The sequence below is a fragment of the Corvus hawaiiensis genome, chromosome 9, assembly GCF_020740725.1.
Source record: "Corvus hawaiiensis isolate bCorHaw1 chromosome 9, bCorHaw1.pri.cur, whole genome shotgun sequence".
Classification (NCBI taxonomy): domain Eukaryota; kingdom Metazoa; phylum Chordata; class Aves; order Passeriformes; family Corvidae; genus Corvus; species Corvus hawaiiensis.
The window spans coordinates 4,246,915-4,264,509 of NC_063221.1; the positions used below are offsets into that span (position 1 = coordinate 4,246,915).

A 17,595-nucleotide genomic window follows, 5' to 3' on the forward strand; every position below is an offset into this window, starting at 1 on the left:
TGTTCTAGAAGGGGAAGCTCTGTGTTTTAGTAATAAAGTTTTAGCTCCTTCGAAAACTTTGGACGTGTTCACTGAAATTCCACCACCCCTAAAAAGACGCACATGTACTGGGGGTTATGTTTCATTTAACTAGAATAATGACCTTTGCTCTGAGGATTTCCTGGGAATTCATCACTGGGTGGGGTTAATTGCCTTTGACTGTGTCTTGTGCCATCAGTTTTTCCCATGATGGTCATTAAACCCATGGAAACGCACTGCCCAAGTCATTAATTAACATTAATAGGAACTATATACTCTGTGTGCATCTCAGCTGGGGACACTGTGCCAAATTTGGGCCACACTTTTGCATGGAAGACTCCCACAGAAAACCAGCTACATGCACATGCATGAATCAAAGATAAGAATTTAGATTATGGCCACATCCAAAAGCCACTGAAATCACTGGAAAAGCTCCGATTTGGCTTTTGCTCAGGTGTCTCATGTCAGCAAACACCCACACTTCCACTTCACCTTATTAGGCACAGCACAGTTTTCTTTAAAACTCCTGAATTATGAAAGAGAATTTGACCTGTGTTCTTTGTCTACTGTGAGCTTCAAAGTCACCTAAAACAAACCTCAGCAACTGCCAGGGCCCTCCAAATTGCTCCAATGATCCCTTAAACAAAATATCTCTTCCACAAATTCATTCTTCCTAGAAATGCCTTCCCTTGGCACATTTTCTGCATTCAAAACACCTATTCTAGTGTCACTGAGAAAACAAAAGAGTGAAGAGCATGGAGTGCCAGGACAAGGGGGAATGGCTTCCCACTGCCAGAAGGCAGGGTTACATGGGATATTGGAAAGGAATTCCTGGCTGTGAGGGTGGTGAAGGCCCTGAAATGGAATTCCCAGAGAAACTGTGATTGCCCCGTGATCCCTGGAAGTGTCCAAGGCCAGGCTGGATGGGGTTTGGAGCAACCTGGGATAGCAGAAGGTGTCCCTGCCCATGGCAGAGGGTGGCACTGGATGGGGTTTAAGGTCCCTTCCAACCCAAACCATCCTGGGATTCTGTGATCATGTGACAAGTGACACCAAGTCTGTTTAGCAGACTGGAAAAGGAGGAAAGCAAAGGTGGAGCTTGCAAGTGTTATTCCTAAGTGTCACAATACAGGGCAAAAGGAAACAGCCTCAAGTCGTGCTGGGGGTGGGGAGGTTAATTTGGATATTAGGACAAATTTCTTCATGGATAGGGTAGTCAGACACTGGCACAGCTGCCCAGGGCAGTGGTGGAGTCCCCATCCCTGGAGGGATTTAAAAGCCATGTGGACGTGGCACTTGGGGACATGGGTCAGTGGTGGCCTTGGTGGCACTGGGGGAACGGTTGGACTCGATGCTCTCAGAGGTGTTTTCCCAAGCTCCAGGAGTGACAGTTCCATGGTTCAGTGACACTTTACTGTGCCATAAATCAAGTCCCTCCGGATGGGAGAGAATTTGCTGAAAGTCCTTGCAAGGAGTTTCAAAGATAAACTGTGACTTTTCCTTGAGTTTCAATGCTTCCAGATAGTTGTTTATTAAGTCTTATCAGAGAAACAGAGCCACTAGCATGACCCAGGTACAGCATAGAGCACAGAAAAGCAGGAGTGAGCCCTCTCTATCAAGATTTACACAGCCTTTTAAAGATATTTTAACCAATAGTTACTAAAAATGTACATTATTTTCACTTTCCTACCAATTATTCAGTAACACGACTAGGAACTGTGGAATTCTCTATCCAATCATTCCAAACTACTTTTACTGCAGAATATGGAGTAGGAGAAGAAAGAGAAGAAGCTTTAGAGAACAACAACAATCCTCCATTTTGATATTTTTTACTCTTATTTACTTACTACAAAGAGAAGCCCAAAATCTCTAAATTTTTCACCCTGTGACAATCTTACATAGTAGTCTATCACCTAATTCACACCACTGTATTTTCTAGTTCTTGTCTGACCGTTGGTAATTTTTTAAAAGGTTTGAGGCTAAAACAGTGTTGTTCAGGGGGGTAAAAACCCTTAAAAACAGGCAGAGAAATATTCTCAGCACTCTGGGTTCCTACAGTTCAGCACTCACCATGGACCTGGAGGCCGTAGAGCAGCTCAGCGGTGCCCGCGGCGTTGGCAGCCAGGCACCTGTAGAGGCCGGAGTCGGCCACCTGTGCGCCCTCGATGTGCAGCACCTGCCCCCTGTCACCCAGCGCTCGCCCGTCCTTGGACCACGAGATGGCTGCGGGGGAGGAACAGGGACAAGTCACCAACAACCCCGACAAACACAGCAGCATGGAGCCATCACCCCGGCCACCTCAGCTTTCACACACAATGCCCACCTTTAACAGTCAATGGCAGTGTTAATCGTGATTAAGAATAAAATGCAACAGAAAATTAGGAAATTGGAAGATTTGTACAAAATACTGACTATGCTCCAGAATTCAACAGCAAATTGGACACTATCATCCACACCCTCCCTAGATATTTATGGAAAAGTGTTCTGAAATTGAAAAATTATCACGCAAAGCAAATTATAGGAAATTTACTTATCTTACACCAAGGTAAAGAGCAGCTGTTTAAAACCACACAAAAATATGAAGGTGTCCCTGCCCATGGCAGGGGGATGGAAGGAGATGAGCTTTGAGGTCCCTTCCAACCCAAACCATCCAGGGATTCTATAATATGTATCAAATTTTTTTACCTTTTACCCTAAATTGTCACTACATGAAACTGAACTACCTGGGACAAAGAATCAAAACGTAAGCAACCAAATCAAAGTGCAACTGGCAGGTTACAAAATGAAAATAAAGAGCAGAAAACTGGTGTTACTGCAGAAGAAAATTTTATAGGAAGTTGACAACCAAGAAAATCTGTGGATTTTGCATCTCAGCCAAAAGATGGCACCATCCATCAGGAGAATGGGTCACTGAGGCTTTGCTGGCACCACTTCACTACTCAGATGAAATTACTACTCATGGAATGATTACCTGTAATACACAAGGGGTTTTGGGGAAAGACTCACACTCACAAAGTGCTCTGGCCTGACTGACAGACAAGACTTGCACACAGCTTCTCTCTTTTCCAGTGAGATGCTGTGCTCTCACTTTCCTGACTAATGTTATATCTTGACAATAGGATGGGCCATCACATCATACCAGGGGTGACCAAACTGCTCTTATTGCATAAAATGATCTAAAATCCATCATTTTAACTGTTTGTTCTAAAATAACTGAAAATTTGGAGGAAAAAGGGAGAAAAAAAAATTTAAATGAGTGTAAAAAAGATATAAAATTCTTATGCTTTTGTAACATTTTAGTTCCTCAATATTTTAATTTTTTAATGTAAGTATAAATTATTCTAGAAAATAATACTTTGCTGTGAATTAATTATTGAAAAGGCAGAAAAGGAGAAGCTGGATGCACATCTGAAATTAGTAACATCCTTCTTCTGAAAGTGTTGCTATAATCAGCGCAAGAATAATTTGCTATATTAGATGTAAGCTCTTAGTAACTATTCCCCCTCTTTTGCTCTACAATAATTGATACAGCAAATTGCTCTCATAATAACATGCCTTTTTATATCTTATCAGGTAACAAAAACCACACATTAGAAAAATCCCAGACACGGGCACACGTGACAGGCACACTCAATCCATGAAGTATTTTAGATCTGCCTTACACTAACAAATACTGACCTGACAGGAGATAAAAGTGGATGTCTTTAAAGCTCATTCAGTAGAAATCCAACAGTGCTCCTGCCTGTGGACAGGGCATCACAAGGGAATAGATTATCCTTGTGATGTGTTTTCACTCATGTATCAGTGGGGATCACTGAATTCCTCAGTCCTTCCTCCATGTCAGCCCATACATTGACATTTCCCATCACACAGTTTCTAGCTGGTTTAAAACCACACAATTAGCTCCACGTTCAGCACATCCATTACTTTCCAAAGACACATGAAAGTGAAACCCTTTATGAGATGTTCCCTGAGGTGCACATGGATACCTGGCAGAGGGTTCCCAGACGCTTTGCATTCAAGATGGATTGGATTATTCACCACCACGGTTTCATTTAATGTTTTTCCTGCATCTTCCAGACTGGGTGGTTCTGGGAAAAGACAAAGGCAGCAGGTTTTCATTAATTCAGCCACCCAGCTAGCAGAGCATCCAATCAAAAAGTCATCTACCCTTGGAGAAACTTTGGGCAGTGAGTTGCACAAGTTTCAACTGCTGGATGACCAAGGAATTTCTTCAGAAAGTTCATCTCTGAAATGGGAATACTCTCTAATTATATAATCTCATTAGTTGTAAGAAGAATAAAACATTATTTTTGTTAATGTTAATTTTTTTCAGGAAGAATGGAACTTAAAGTATATTTGCAAGTAATGGGTACACAACACAGAACAGCAATTCTTTCTTGTGGCAAGCTCCTCTCACTTCACCTGGTGAGAGTAAACCGAGTGGTGTAGACAGCTTTAACCTTCCTGAAGTTCAGAAATCTGAAACATGACAGAAACACCAGATAATGACACTTTGAACATGAAGACTGACAGCAAAGGAGAGCTTTATGAGCAAGGGACTGACACTGAAATTAGTTGTGATGCAACTATCACAGTCTGAGTGTGGCTTCTCTAGGTCTCATCCACGGAGACTCTGCAACCTCTCCTAGCTTCAGTTTAACATTTTCCAGTTACTGGCTTGGTTTGGCAATAAAAGTCAACATAGCCATACTCTGTGAGAATATTGCCACAGACTATTCCTGCATCTCCTGAGGATTCCCATACCTCCTTTGAGGACTGGCTCACATCAGCAATGCACAACACTTCGTGACCATTTCTGAGCCAAATATACATAAATCATGGTGAGAGCGTTTTTTAAATTCACATGCAAAGAACAACTTCTCAAGTTTCCCTGATTCTTTTTACACTGTTTTTAGCTGCAAAAGAAAATTCCTTTTAAACAGGATAAAAAATCCCCTTGCAAGAAAATGTTCCTTTCTCAGTAAAGTTATTCCTGTAAAAATTTCCCATTGCAGGGTCACGGGGAATACCAATATCCACAAAAAGCTTGGATGGAATTAGTAATGCCAGTGGTGGTATATCACACATTGATTCAAAGAGTACCCTTCTGAGGGGTGGGTTAGTAGGAATGTGTTTGACTTTTTGGGATACCTCTGAGCAGCAGAGGTACCTGCTCCTTTCTGTGTCCTCTGGTACCACAGGCAAGAGGCTGAACTCTACAAAAGCCAGTTTTGCCTTACTAATGGAGTGGGACAGAGAAGGAGAACCAAGAGGTGGATGTGCAGAGCCAGGAGAAAAGCCAGAGCAAAGTGAGCCCAGCTGCAAGAGCTGTGGGACAGCCCCGTTGGGCCGCATTACCGTGCACGTGGAGCCGAGTGTGCTGCTGGGCCTCCCCCGCGGCATTGGTGGCCACGCAGGTGTAGCGGGCGGCGTCTCCGGGCAGGGTCTTGCCAAGCTGCAGGACACGGCCCGAGGCCTCCAGCTGTTCCCAAACACAGAGAGGAGCCGTGTGACACCACTGTCCCCGTGTGACACCACTGTCCCCGGCACAGCCGCTCGGCAAGAGGGCAAATGGACACAGCCAGGCTCATCCCCTCCCAACCCGGCTCATGGAAAGAGGATACAGCTGGGTCAGAGATGCCAGTGGCCCTGGGACAGCAGCATCAGGAGCTGTACAGGTGTGAGGAGATCCAGCTGACGAGGTACAGGCAGTCAGAGGAGACTGCAGGCAAGATGCCAAAAACTGCTCCAGCCATGGGAAATGAAAGTCATTGCAAGCACTCACCCTAGGAACATGCAAGCCCTCGGGAGGGCTCTTCATGGAAAGGCAGGATCTCACCAGGAGAAGGGAATTACAGGTAGATGCTGCAGTGATTACAGAACAGCTCAGCTAATCCCGCCTCACAGGGACGACTGGCTAGAGCCACCTCACAATCAGCAGATAACCACTTGACCTTGAAGGGCAAAATACCACTGGAAGGAGACAGATTCTGAATTTCCAGTCATGGACTCTGCTGATACGAGGTGTCTAGTGGGATTCGGTCGGCTAAACACTGCTATTACCTGAGACACCACCCTAGGCAGGCAAAAAGCCCCTCACTCTGCAAGATGGATCTTAAGCACTTTCGTATTACAGGGTGAGGGAAGCAAAAGGAAAAGAAGCACTAACATGTATAACTTACTGCAATTATCTTCCATGGTTTGGACCCCATAAAAGAATCATGCTTACTCTGATATTTCCCCTGGCTGTGTTTACTGGCTGTCCATCTTTTAACCAGGTTATGGAAGGGCTGGGGATGCCACTGGCTATGCACTGCAGCGTCACAGGCTTGTGGAGCACAACTGCTCTCTCAGAAGGCCCAGCTGATTTAATGGTTGGAGGAACTGCAAATAGCACCAGAAACAAAAATTATGCATCATTTAAACATGTACATTTAAATATATAGAAGCCATAATCCAGAGGTAAGTGCAGCTTTACTTCTACTTCCAGATCTAGTGGAAGGTGCCCCTGCCACAGCTGGTGTCCAACCCAAACCATTCTATGATTCTATTTCATCTAATCCCCTCTCCAGTTTTTCAACCTGCTAATGCAAACAAACATTTATAGAAAGTTTGAGCACCTTCTTGCCACAGATTTGAAATAAAAGCAGTCTGCTGCTTCCTGTCCACCTTGAGTAACCTACCGTGCACTGTAACATCAAATTCCTTTGCATGTTCTCCCGCCTTGTTTGCAGCCACACACTTATAGCGGCCGCTGTCTGACACTTGAGCTTGAGAGATTACAAGTTTCTGTCCGTTTAATAAGACCTTGTGTCCAGCCTCCTCTCCAGCTGGTTGACCATCTTTGAACCACCTACCAAAAAGAAAGTTCCATCTCAGATGTCTGTGAAAGTAAGATCAATGACACTCCTAAAATATGCACAATTCTATTAAACAGAATGCCTCAGTAACTCTGCATTTCTAGGGAAGTCTGCAGGTGCCAGGTTGTACTCCCCTTGTCTGAGTGCCATGGATTGCAGGGTCTATCAGAAAGGGAGTATTGGGGAACAGCCACTGAAGACAATGTCAGAAAGGTGACAACACATACCACCAGAGGCAGAGAGGAACCTCCAAAGCAAAAGCAGTCATGGGTGGCAGAAGAAAAGGGCACATTAAGTTGTGTTAGCAAAGAACTTACAGTTTTGTCTGCTCTTGTTTTCTATCCTAATCTCCAGGACATGGACATTGGCACAACAAACAAAACTACTTTAAAATAAAATCCTGATGTTGCCAAGTGAGTGCCTGATGGTGTTATCAGCAGAGCCAGGAGTTTGTCCTCTACTCATTAACCACCAACTGATTAACACAGGTGGCTCATAAAGCTCACCTAACGAACCAGCAGATTTATTTGTATTTTTTCTACTGTCGTATCAGTGCCCTTACGTGATAGTTGGTGAGGGTGTCCCTCTTGCTGAACAATCCAGCTCTAAAGGGTTATGGAGGATCACAATGTAGCCCAAGAGCTCATCCCCACCTTCCACAAATGGTGGCACTGTAAGAGAGAAAAATCCACCAACAGAAACATTTACACATCACAAATATCAAACAAGTCTCTCTCAAATAGCACTGTTAAACATACCCTGATTCATTATGAACCACTGTTCCTTTTTGAAGGGAAACATCTGCCCAGTGACATTTTGTGGCTTCAAATCACTGTTCACACTTTTTTACTATTTCTTGTTTGGTTGTGTTTTCCAGATTCTGTCAGAAGAACCTTGTGAATGGGTGGGAAGGAGGGGCCTTTTAGCACCCTCTGCCAGCAGAAGGAGAAAACAAAGGTGCAGAGGATACTCTTCCAGGTCCTCTTCACCCTGTCTCATCCTCTCTGGGAAGGAAGCACTGCCACACTGCTCATCCATTATCAAGATCAGTGACATTTACCTGCAGAAGCAGAAGGGATGCTCTACATCTGCATTCAGTATTATGTTCAAGTGAGCAAAACCTAAAAATCAGTTCTTTACAGTTCTCTTCCATGTCAGGAGAAGGTGATTCACATTTTTTTCACAATGTGAATTCACAATTCACAATGTGAATTCACATTCACATTCATTTACCTCAAGACATTCAGAAGGGACTGCTGAGATACAGACTGTGGTAATGGATTCAAGGGGTATAGAAGAAAAAGTATTTTTTTCAGTATAAGATTCAAAACTTGCACAACTCAAATTCAGAGAAAGATGTCCTCTCCCAGAGGCAACTACTCAGCAATATTTTTAATGGATTTCTGTGATTTTCTTCTCTGAAGACAAGTAAGAAGAATTTTAGAGGTTACTGAGAATAGTATTTACCTACCACACACACAAAAAACCTTCAAGAACTAACCTGAAAGTACAAGTCTTCAACTGTCCTGTAGCCCTGGACAGAAAAGTTGTGCAGTGCCCAGGTCCAGCTAGATACAGAGCGTGACTAACTGATCTTAATATATTGATACCAACAGAAATAAAACCATAGGTTTTATGGAACTTTTCCATCTTAGGTTTAAAGGAATCTGATAAATCCGCAGCTCACACACCTAAGATTTCAACATCATACTTGATTTCTTGTTCTCCAGCTATGCTTGTGGCCACACACCAGTACTGGCCCCGGTCAGCCTCAACGGTGTTCAGGATCTCCAGCTGCTTCCCCCCAGCCAGGATACGGAGCTTGTCACTTGCTTTCACTGGAACCCTATCTTTTAACCAGGTCAGGAGAGGGGGAGGGTTGCCAGCAGCCTTACACTCCAACGTCAGGGAATTACCAGCAACCACCTTCCTGCTCTGGGCTGCGTCAGCATTGCCTTCGATTACTGGAGGAACTGCAGGAAGGAAAAAATATATTGCAAGCCATTAATTCTGTAGCCAGAAAATGTATTAATAGAAAATGGGTTCGTTCCATCCACTCTGGCTCCATCTGCCATCACGTCACGCACAATTTCATGCGAGAATTTGCTGCTGGGGCAAGGCAAGGCAGAGAAGTCAAATGATGTAGTTCAGAACTGACCAGCTGTATAAAACAGAGGATATGCAGGACTCTGAGAGGGAAGAACTAGACAAGAAGGACTTAAAAGAGTACACTAAAGATCCCACCCAGAGTGGGTCTTTCAAGTAAGTATTGTTTAGCATGGAGATGTGAGATAGAGAATGATATACATGGAAAAGAAATAGTTGAGTAGAAGAAAGCATGGTACCAAGGCTGGTGAAGGGAGGGCAGGGTTAGATGGGGTATCAGGAAGCAATGGTTCCCTGTGAGGGTGGGGAGGCCCTGCCACAGGGTGCCCAGAGAAGCTGTGGCTGCCCCTGGATCCCTGGGAGTGTCCAAGGCCAGGTTGGACGGAGCTTAAAGCAAATCTGGGATGGTGGAAGATGGGGGGCATGGGGTGGGGGGCGGCACTGGATGGGCTTTAAGATCCCTTTCAACCCACACCATTCTATGATTCCATGAAGTCATGAGTTGCTGGAGAGTCCCATAAAGCAGAGGGTCTAAATCTCCCTCTACACAGCCCTGCCAACAGAGGCCAGAGTTTAATCACAGCCACTGCCAGGCTGCAGAGGCTGAAAATGCGTCCCACAGCTGTTCTGCAGGAGCAATTAAGCAGTCCAGGAGCTGTCCCTCACCATAGACATCCACGTGGAACAGCTTCTCTGCAGTCCCCGCAGCGCTGCTCACACGACACGAGTACTGCGCAGAGTCTGACACCTGCGCCCGCGGGATCTGCAGGAACTGCCCTCTATCCACATACAGAGCCTGGGGGCTGGAAATCACATGCTGCCCATCCTTGTACCAGGCGATGGTGGGCACAGGGATTCCCTTGGTTTCACATTCCAGATTTATCAGGTTGTTGAGGAGCACCGATACCTCTGTGGTAGTGTTTCCTCCCTTAATACTAGGGGGGACTAGTTCAAAAGACAAAACAGCAACATTAAAGCCTTAGGCTACAAGTACGTGCAGATTTAAACAAAACATTAAAATGCTGTAAGAATAAAATATCTTCATCAGCCTTCCAACCCTTCCTGCTGTGTTTTGTTTAGTTCTTTGCCCAGCAGCGCTGATCTATCACCTGTACAGTTCTCCAAGGCACACAGCGTTGAAAGCATGAAGAGAACAGAACAAAAAGGCCACCAGGTTCCAACGTGTGCCAGGTTAGGACAGCTGGGCCTCCGTGCCTCCTGCAATGCATTTGGGCAGCCCTCTTCCCTATCTCCAAAGAAAGAGCAATCCCTGGATACCTAGGGAGGTGCATCCTCCCAGGAAGCATCCTTCTATTGAAAATACCAAACACACCCAAGAGCCTCCACAACGGCAGTGGGAACTGCTCCATGCTCCAAACTTCTGAGGGTGAAGTCACTTACTTTGAGACTAAGTATGAGCTTAACAGTCTTGCTTTATACTCCTATTTTTGAAGCTTTTTGGCCCATAGTCATTTCCCTCGCTCTCTAGGCAGCAGGACTCGGATTTTTCTAGCAAGCAAGCTCTTGTGTAAATCAGCCAATATAAAGAGTCCGTAAATCTCTATAGAAGCAATAAAAACACAGTGCAATTGGCAACGACTAAATTTATGGCTGCTGAAAGTACCAGACACATCTGGCAGACACATTGACTCCTCTGCTGCCAAACATGCTCAGTACATCCATGGATTCCTCTAACTTCCATAGTAGTCATTGAAAACACCACTGCAGAAATGTAAAGCAAAGTGTCTGTGAATGGATGAATCCCCACCTGAGACAGGTCCTGCCATTATCAAACTACAATGAAATATTTACTAATTAAACATTATTTTGTATCAAAAACCCCAAGTCCACCAAATCTGCCAAAACACACCCAGTTCAAAGGCAAATGCATTTCTCTATCAGAGATGAGGAATGGTTTTAATACGGTGTTTTGGAAAACTATCACAGCCAAAAGCAGGGCTAAACAGCTGAAACAAAGTAAGAACTAGCAGGAATTAGCATTGAGGTTCCTCACTTACTCTGTGGGCTTCTGTTTGTCCAGACAGGACTAATGAGAAATATAAAAATAAAGAGAAGTTCCATTCTGCTGTCATAAATTCATCTTTCCTGAAGAATCTGAAATAAATCGACTCATCTACGAGGATTTTATCTGGTGGGGGAGGAGGGGAGCCATTTTATTCCTCTAATCTCAGAACAGTCACAATCCCCTGCAAGTCTTCCTAGCATTCTTTGTTCATGATAGAAAAAAGTTTCACCATGACTGGTGTACAGCCACATTCCTGTGCCTGTGGGTGCTCTGTGCTTCAGAAATGTCCCAGATGAGAGAAATAATGCACATTAAGTTCACAGAATCACACACAACATTCAGGAACAAATCTATAGCAAGTGAGGACTTGAGAGCTCCGAGACTCAAATCCCTACCCCTCACACTCCAGGCACAAGAATTTCTGAGTCCCATAAGGCACAGGGTGTATCCTAGGACCAGGTTAAGTAAAATAAGACCAAATGCATGTTAAAATCAAAATCTTACTAATTTTCTCCTCCTTAAGACAGATCAAAGCAATAAAGCCAATGTGATAATAAAATAATTCAGTTGAAACTAACAGCAGAATTTGAGAATGCCATTCAAGATTTCTGGCTTTCACTAATTAGAAAAAAAAAAATCATATAAACAACACTTCAAGGTGTTTTTCCAAGCCTGCAAAGACTACATCCATACTTAACTTCATACATACAAATACTCTAAAAGGTAATTTTGTGAACACATGACTATTAAATTAAGTTTACACACAAATTTTGTAGCATCAGAGACTTAATTTGTATTTGCCTGAGTATAAAAGACACCTGATGAGTAGAACAAGAGGATCTTCTGGGACCAGGCATTCCATAAACTTACCGTGGACAATGAGCCTGACCTCCTTCACCTGTTTGCCCGCAGTGTTGGTGGCGCTGCACTGGTAGCGACCCTTGTCAACCCTGCGAGCACTCCTGATGTGGAGAACTTGGTTCCTGTACAGGAGCTCAACATTGGGATCACCCAAAAACAAGGGCCTGAAACAGAGACCATTTTGCTTCACAGAACTCTGCCCCCACCCTTTCAGCATTAATTTAAACTGCCAGTAAGAAGAAGAGGCCCTTTGGTGGCAGTAATTGTACCATTCAAGAGTGCCATTTAGCACTAAATTAATGGCTTTAATCACAAGAACCACCATGCAGTGACAAGCTATTATGATTAACTCTACTCTTAGCTTCTAAAAGAAACCTAACCACAGAAAGTACTTTTCTCAGACCTCCAGGATGCCAGCATCAGAGCCAGTGTCACATGTCTTACCTCAGCTCCTTTTCCTAATTTATTTAGTCATGCCAGGCCTTTGCCGATAACAAAATGTCAACTATTACACAGGAACTACATATCCATAGCAAAGAGTAAGGAATTGCCACAGCAGGATACCTGTGAGTCCTGACCAATGCCTACACTGAACTACATTGTTAAAACACCAAAAAACACCCAGCCCAGCTGGGTTTTCAGCTAATATTTAAGCCATCAAGAATTCTTCTCCTGGTGTGCTTTCCTGGAAGATGAGATGAGGAATGGAAACATGCAGGCTATAAATGTTTTCAAATCTTTACTGTATGTATGTATACAAACCTTTGTATACACCTATATGTATTTCAAACCTTTAATGTATATATGCAGAACTGCACAAGGCACTAGCCAGCAAAATGTTTGATACGAGTTCTGTCTACCAGTGAAAAAATCATCTCAGCTAAACAACTGCATTTTAACTAATGATGTGTTTAAAATAATTCAGGTAGAATAACTCACAGAATAAACCCAAAGAAATGGTTCTGCTTATCTTGCTTCACCATCACCTTGCACCAAAAACCCAATATCTGCTCTGCAAGTGCCAATAATGGGTGAGTTCAGAAAGAAAAATGGGATGTTAAGTTTTGATTAAAGAATTTACCACCTCACACCACCCCAAATGCTGATGGCACTGAATTAACACTATGTAGTTGAACACTGAACCTCCTCCCTCTTTGTTCTAGGGGAGGATGAGCCTGACACAAACCACAAAAGCTGCAATATACTCACTTGCCATCCTTGAACCAGTGAATGTCAGGAACAGGGAAGCCTTTGGCTCTGCATTCCAGACGGATTTCTTGGTTGAGGATGACTGCCACTTCACCAGCGGTATTGCCACCTATTATGCTTGGTGGAACTTTAAAAAGACAAACATTAAGGAAGGACTGGTATTTAGCCAGGGAAGCTGTGCCCTGTGACTGAAGGGAATGCAGCAGTGGATCTGACTGTTCCCTTGAAACACCTTTCATGTTCACTGCAGAGGGAATTCCGCAGATCACAACAGCCTGTCTATCGTGACAAGCACCTCCACACCTGCACTGGTGAACTGTACCGGGGAACACCTCTATGTCACACTGCACACCCCAAATACAAAACAAGGCACCACAGCCCAGAAATCAAAAGCAGCATTTTGTCTGGGTTGCTACAAGAATGGCAAAGTTTAAGCACTCAGTGCTTCAGCAGCAAATAGTTCATCATCAGTGAGTGGAAGAATCTATTCATAATGACTTGAAATTTATTGGCTTCTTAAATGTCAACCGTTTTTCCAGTCACCAACTAAAACCCAAACCAAACAAAAATCAACCCCAAAGCCATGGAACTAACCGAGTATATGGAGGTTAAACAGCTTCTCAGAACTTCCTGCTACATTTATGGCTTTGCATGAATATTGTCCAGCGTCCTCAGTAGTAGCTTTCAGGAGCTTCAGTATCTTCCCATTGTGCAAAATCTGGAGAGCACTGCTTTCCACAACCTTAGAGGAACCCGAGACATTAGCCTTATGTGATCCAAGCTACAGCAGCCAAGTATCACAGCTGGATTTTTATAAGAAAATGGTAGTTTTAGTGGAAGGATAATCTGTTTCCCCTTTCAGTTTCAGCACTAATCTCCTGCCCTGCTGCAATTTATTCAATATGGTCTGTAGCTCAGCCTAGGGCAGGGAGTGGGGAAACTCCATCCAGCAGCAATGGGCAGTCCCACGAGTGCATAAAGGGACCTCTCCTCATCTTAAACTGTGACTTAATCAGCCACATGTAGAAAACAGAGGACTCAAGGATAATCCTGAGGAAGTCCATTCACCTCTGAAGGTTCTTATTTTGCCACCCATAGAATGAAAAAAATGGCAATATTGGTCCCCTCTGCACGGACTGGCACCTACAAGACAGGGAGATTTCTAAGGCAAATTCGTAAGGGAATATTGAAAATAAAGAGTTTACATTTGACTTACAGAATTAATGGATGAACCATATTTAGCTGCCTTCCTGTGGGGGTGTTCTTAGAGCACTTAAATATACATAAAGGCATGTACATGTATTTATTTTGAATGAGTTCTCATGTCAAGCCCTCAAAAGTCCGCAGTTAGATTAATCCCACATACCTGGATATCATCCTTATACCAGGAGATGACTGGGAAGGGGTTACCAGTTACTTCACAGAAGAGACTTACAGGGTGATGAACAACCACAGATGTATTTGTCACCTTATCTTGATCCCTAATTTCAGGAGGAACTGCAAGAAAGCTCAACATCAGGATCTAAGTCTTCCATTCCAGTGACTTCCCCCTTCCTCCTTTCCATCCCAGTCAAGGACCACTACAGATCAAAATTTCTCAAACCCTTCTCATTCCCTTCCCAACATTTCCATTTCTTTCAGCTCTGGACGTATGTCCCTGCATCCTTTCTTCTCTTTGCCAAAAAACAGTCCTCTCTTGTCCAATAACAGACTCCCAGGGAAACTCACTCAAACACAAGCACCATCAACATTTTAAGAGAATAATCTTTAAATTAATCTGAAATTTAAACTTGAAATGTCGTGTTATTTGCTTAGCATATGAAGGAAGCATATTCCAGATTCATCCTTCCTCTTCACTGGTCCAGTCATGCCCAAGAACCCCATCTATCATTTGTCCCACTATGAATGCAAAGAGAATGGCCTTAAGTGGTGGATTAGAAAGTTCCAACCCCACTGATATGCCCTGCCGGCATGAGATGGGATTCCTGCTTTTCTCAAAACAATCCTGCTAAGGCATTAGAACTAACTATCATGGGAAGTGAACAAGGCTGAAACAAAAGTAGCTTGTAGGGTTTCTATTTTCTAACTAGGATTCTGAAAGAAAAAGAGTATTAGCAACTAGAAATCTCCTAGTCTGTGTTTATTCTGATAACTCTTCTCTTATTTGAAATGCAGATCTAGCCCTCCATCTGTAATTTCTACAGTACAAAGCTTCACTTGTTATTTGCATTAAAATTTTCAAGTGTAACTGGAGTTTCTACCAATAAGATGTAGCTGGATCCTTGAGCAAAACAAAGATGATAAAGTCATGGAGAACAGAAACAACAGGGGAAAAGAAAAACTATAGAGAGTGTCAGAAAAATAGAAAGTTCTCAGATGAAATTTTATAATTTAACAGCACAAGGGCAGATTTGGGCCATGCCATTTCCAACAAGAAAATAGAAGACACTTCTCCAAGCCAGCTCCCCAAGGGCTATGCTGTATTATTTACCATGGACTTTCAGGCTGTATCTCCTCTGTGTGCTCCCAGCCTCGTTGGCTGCCACGCAGACATAGTCCCCATTGTCCAAGGGCGTGAGGGCAGCTATGACCAGCAGGGTCCCATCCTCCAGCACCGAGAGCCCTGGCTCAGCCCCGGTCAGCTCCCGCCCGTTCCGCAGCCATTTGATGGCTGGCTTGGGAATACCTGCAAGGAAAAGGGGAAATGGCCACAAACGCTTCGCTCAGCTCAGAACAAGATTGATTCAAACAACACCTGCAGCTTGCTGGAAGTCTTGCTGGAAGGACAACACATGGGAGGCCAGGAGCTTCCAAGAGGAAGCCCCAGCTATTACAGGATGATTTTAACATTAAAAATCTTCATCCTATACATTGTAAAATCCTTGTTGGCTAGCAATGACTTTCCACAGGACTTCCACACACAGTGGTTATTTAAATCGCTGTTAGCTTGATTTTTTCCATATAAAGCAGACATGGAAAATACAGTGTGGATTGGACAGTTTAACAGCAGCTCTGTAATTTGCAATGGTCAGCAGAAAAAGATCCTTTTGTCACTACAAGGGGTAACCAAGACACTCACCTTTTGCAGGGCACGGGAACACAATGCGCTGGTTGGCCACTCTTTCTTGGAAGGGGCTGTTGAATGGAGGGTCCGGGTCCTCGATAGTGGGAGACTCTGAAAGAAAATTAGACCCAAAAAACTGCTTGATCTCTGCTCCAAATGTAAAAATACAGTTTGACAACACATAATACTATGTCTCTCATTTACACAAGGTCACATTCCAATAACCCTCTTTACATTGACTGGAATGGGTACTATACAAGGAGTCTCCATTTCAGCGGGAATATTTAGGAAGTAAGCAGCACAAAGAGGCTTTCAAACTTGACAGAAAATAGTTCTCTTTAAATCTTGCTATATTTATTTTGAAGGCAATGTTTCTGCATAATCTGAAAAATACTATTTTAACTATTTTTTCCCCACACCACATATTTTAGTGCTACTGCCATCCTTTGTTCTCAAGTCTCATTTTAAACTTGTGTGCAGCCTGAGACTATACAAAGAATACTCTCTACAATTACATAAAGTTACTGAGAGTTCTTTGTTGTCTGTAAGAAGTGTTTCTCAGCACCTCTAATCCACAGGGATCAGAATGTTGCCTTTAGACTTTTGCAAAGAAGAAATAGTTCCTGCTTAGCTTAAGTCAGTCATGCTCCATTGACATCTGTCAGCCCCTCAGGTGAGGAGTTACACTACATATTTAAATTGGCACGTTGACCACTTACCCTTTCACCATTCCAACATCATTTTTTAATTTAAATATACATATAGAGAGAGAGCGCAAGAGCATGTGCTTTTTTTTTATTTCTGCAACCTCTCCAAAGACTATTTGCTCATTCTAATTCTCCTCAATTACCATCAGAACATAACATCTAAACCAGATGTGGCTTTTGTATCACGTAACAGTGGGTGGCAGAGAGCCCTGCCCTGCAAAGCCCCAGCCCCACGGCACTGGCAGGGAGTCCCTGCCAGCCCGGGCCAGGGCAGGAGCGTGGCCCCAAGCAGCTACCTTGCACTTGTACTGCGACCTCCGCCGTGTCACTGCCCACATCATTGGTGGCCACACAGGTGTAGACGCCAGCATCAGGGAGCTGGATGCTGCTGATGCCCAGAGCTCCGTCCGGGCTCTGCAGGAACTGCCCCCCGTCTGTGGGCACCGCGCTTCTGCCTCGGAACCAAGAGACCAACGGGGCAGGGACGCCCTGAGCACTGCAGGGAAGCTCCACTCGCTGCCCAGCCTGCACTTTCAGAACTCGAGGCCCACGCTGGATCCTTGGAGGAACTGAAGAAGACAAGTTTAGTCTACAGAAATGTGGAAGAAACAATGTACAGGACCATTCCTAAGGCTGGGAGAGCTGGCGATGTTCAGCCTGGAGAAGAGAAGGCTCCAGGGAGACCACAGAGCACCTTCCAGTGCCCAAAGGGGCTCCAGGAGAGCTGGAGAGGGACTTGGA

General features: G+C 43.9%; 1 protein-coding gene across 6 annotated transcripts in view; it reads right to left on the minus strand.

Moving 5' to 3' along the window:
- HMCN1 (hemicentin 1) overlaps positions 1 to 17,595 on the minus strand; it is a 180,605-nt gene that overhangs the window by 75,751 nt on the left and 87,259 nt on the right. For 4 of the 6 annotated variants that reach the window (XM_048312737.1, XM_048312735.1, XM_048312738.1 and 1 more), the window contains 15 exons: positions 17,151 to 17,423; positions 16,163 to 16,258; positions 15,575 to 15,769; positions 14,450 to 14,580; positions 13,678 to 13,825; positions 13,084 to 13,210; positions 11,884 to 12,038; positions 9,654 to 9,932; positions 8,573 to 8,854; positions 7,444 to 7,552; positions 6,705 to 6,874; positions 6,251 to 6,405; positions 5,380 to 5,503; positions 4,008 to 4,109; positions 2,089 to 2,241 (listed from right to left, as the gene is read on the minus strand). In XM_048312737.1, coding sequence (XP_048168694.1) covers positions 2,089 to 2,241; positions 4,008 to 4,109; positions 5,380 to 5,503; positions 6,251 to 6,405; positions 6,705 to 6,874; positions 7,444 to 7,552; positions 8,573 to 8,854; positions 9,654 to 9,932; positions 11,884 to 12,038; positions 13,084 to 13,210; positions 13,678 to 13,825; positions 14,450 to 14,580; positions 15,575 to 15,769; positions 16,163 to 16,258; positions 17,151 to 17,423 — 2,499 coding nt within the window. The remainder of the gene's footprint in view (positions 1 to 2,088; positions 2,242 to 4,007; positions 4,110 to 5,379; positions 5,504 to 6,250; positions 6,406 to 6,704; positions 6,875 to 7,443; positions 7,553 to 8,572; positions 8,855 to 9,653; positions 9,933 to 11,883; positions 12,039 to 13,083; positions 13,211 to 13,677; positions 13,826 to 14,449; positions 14,581 to 15,574; positions 15,770 to 16,162; positions 16,259 to 17,150; positions 17,424 to 17,595) is intronic. The other 2 variants (XM_048312736.1, XM_048312739.1) reach the window with 2 other exon arrangements.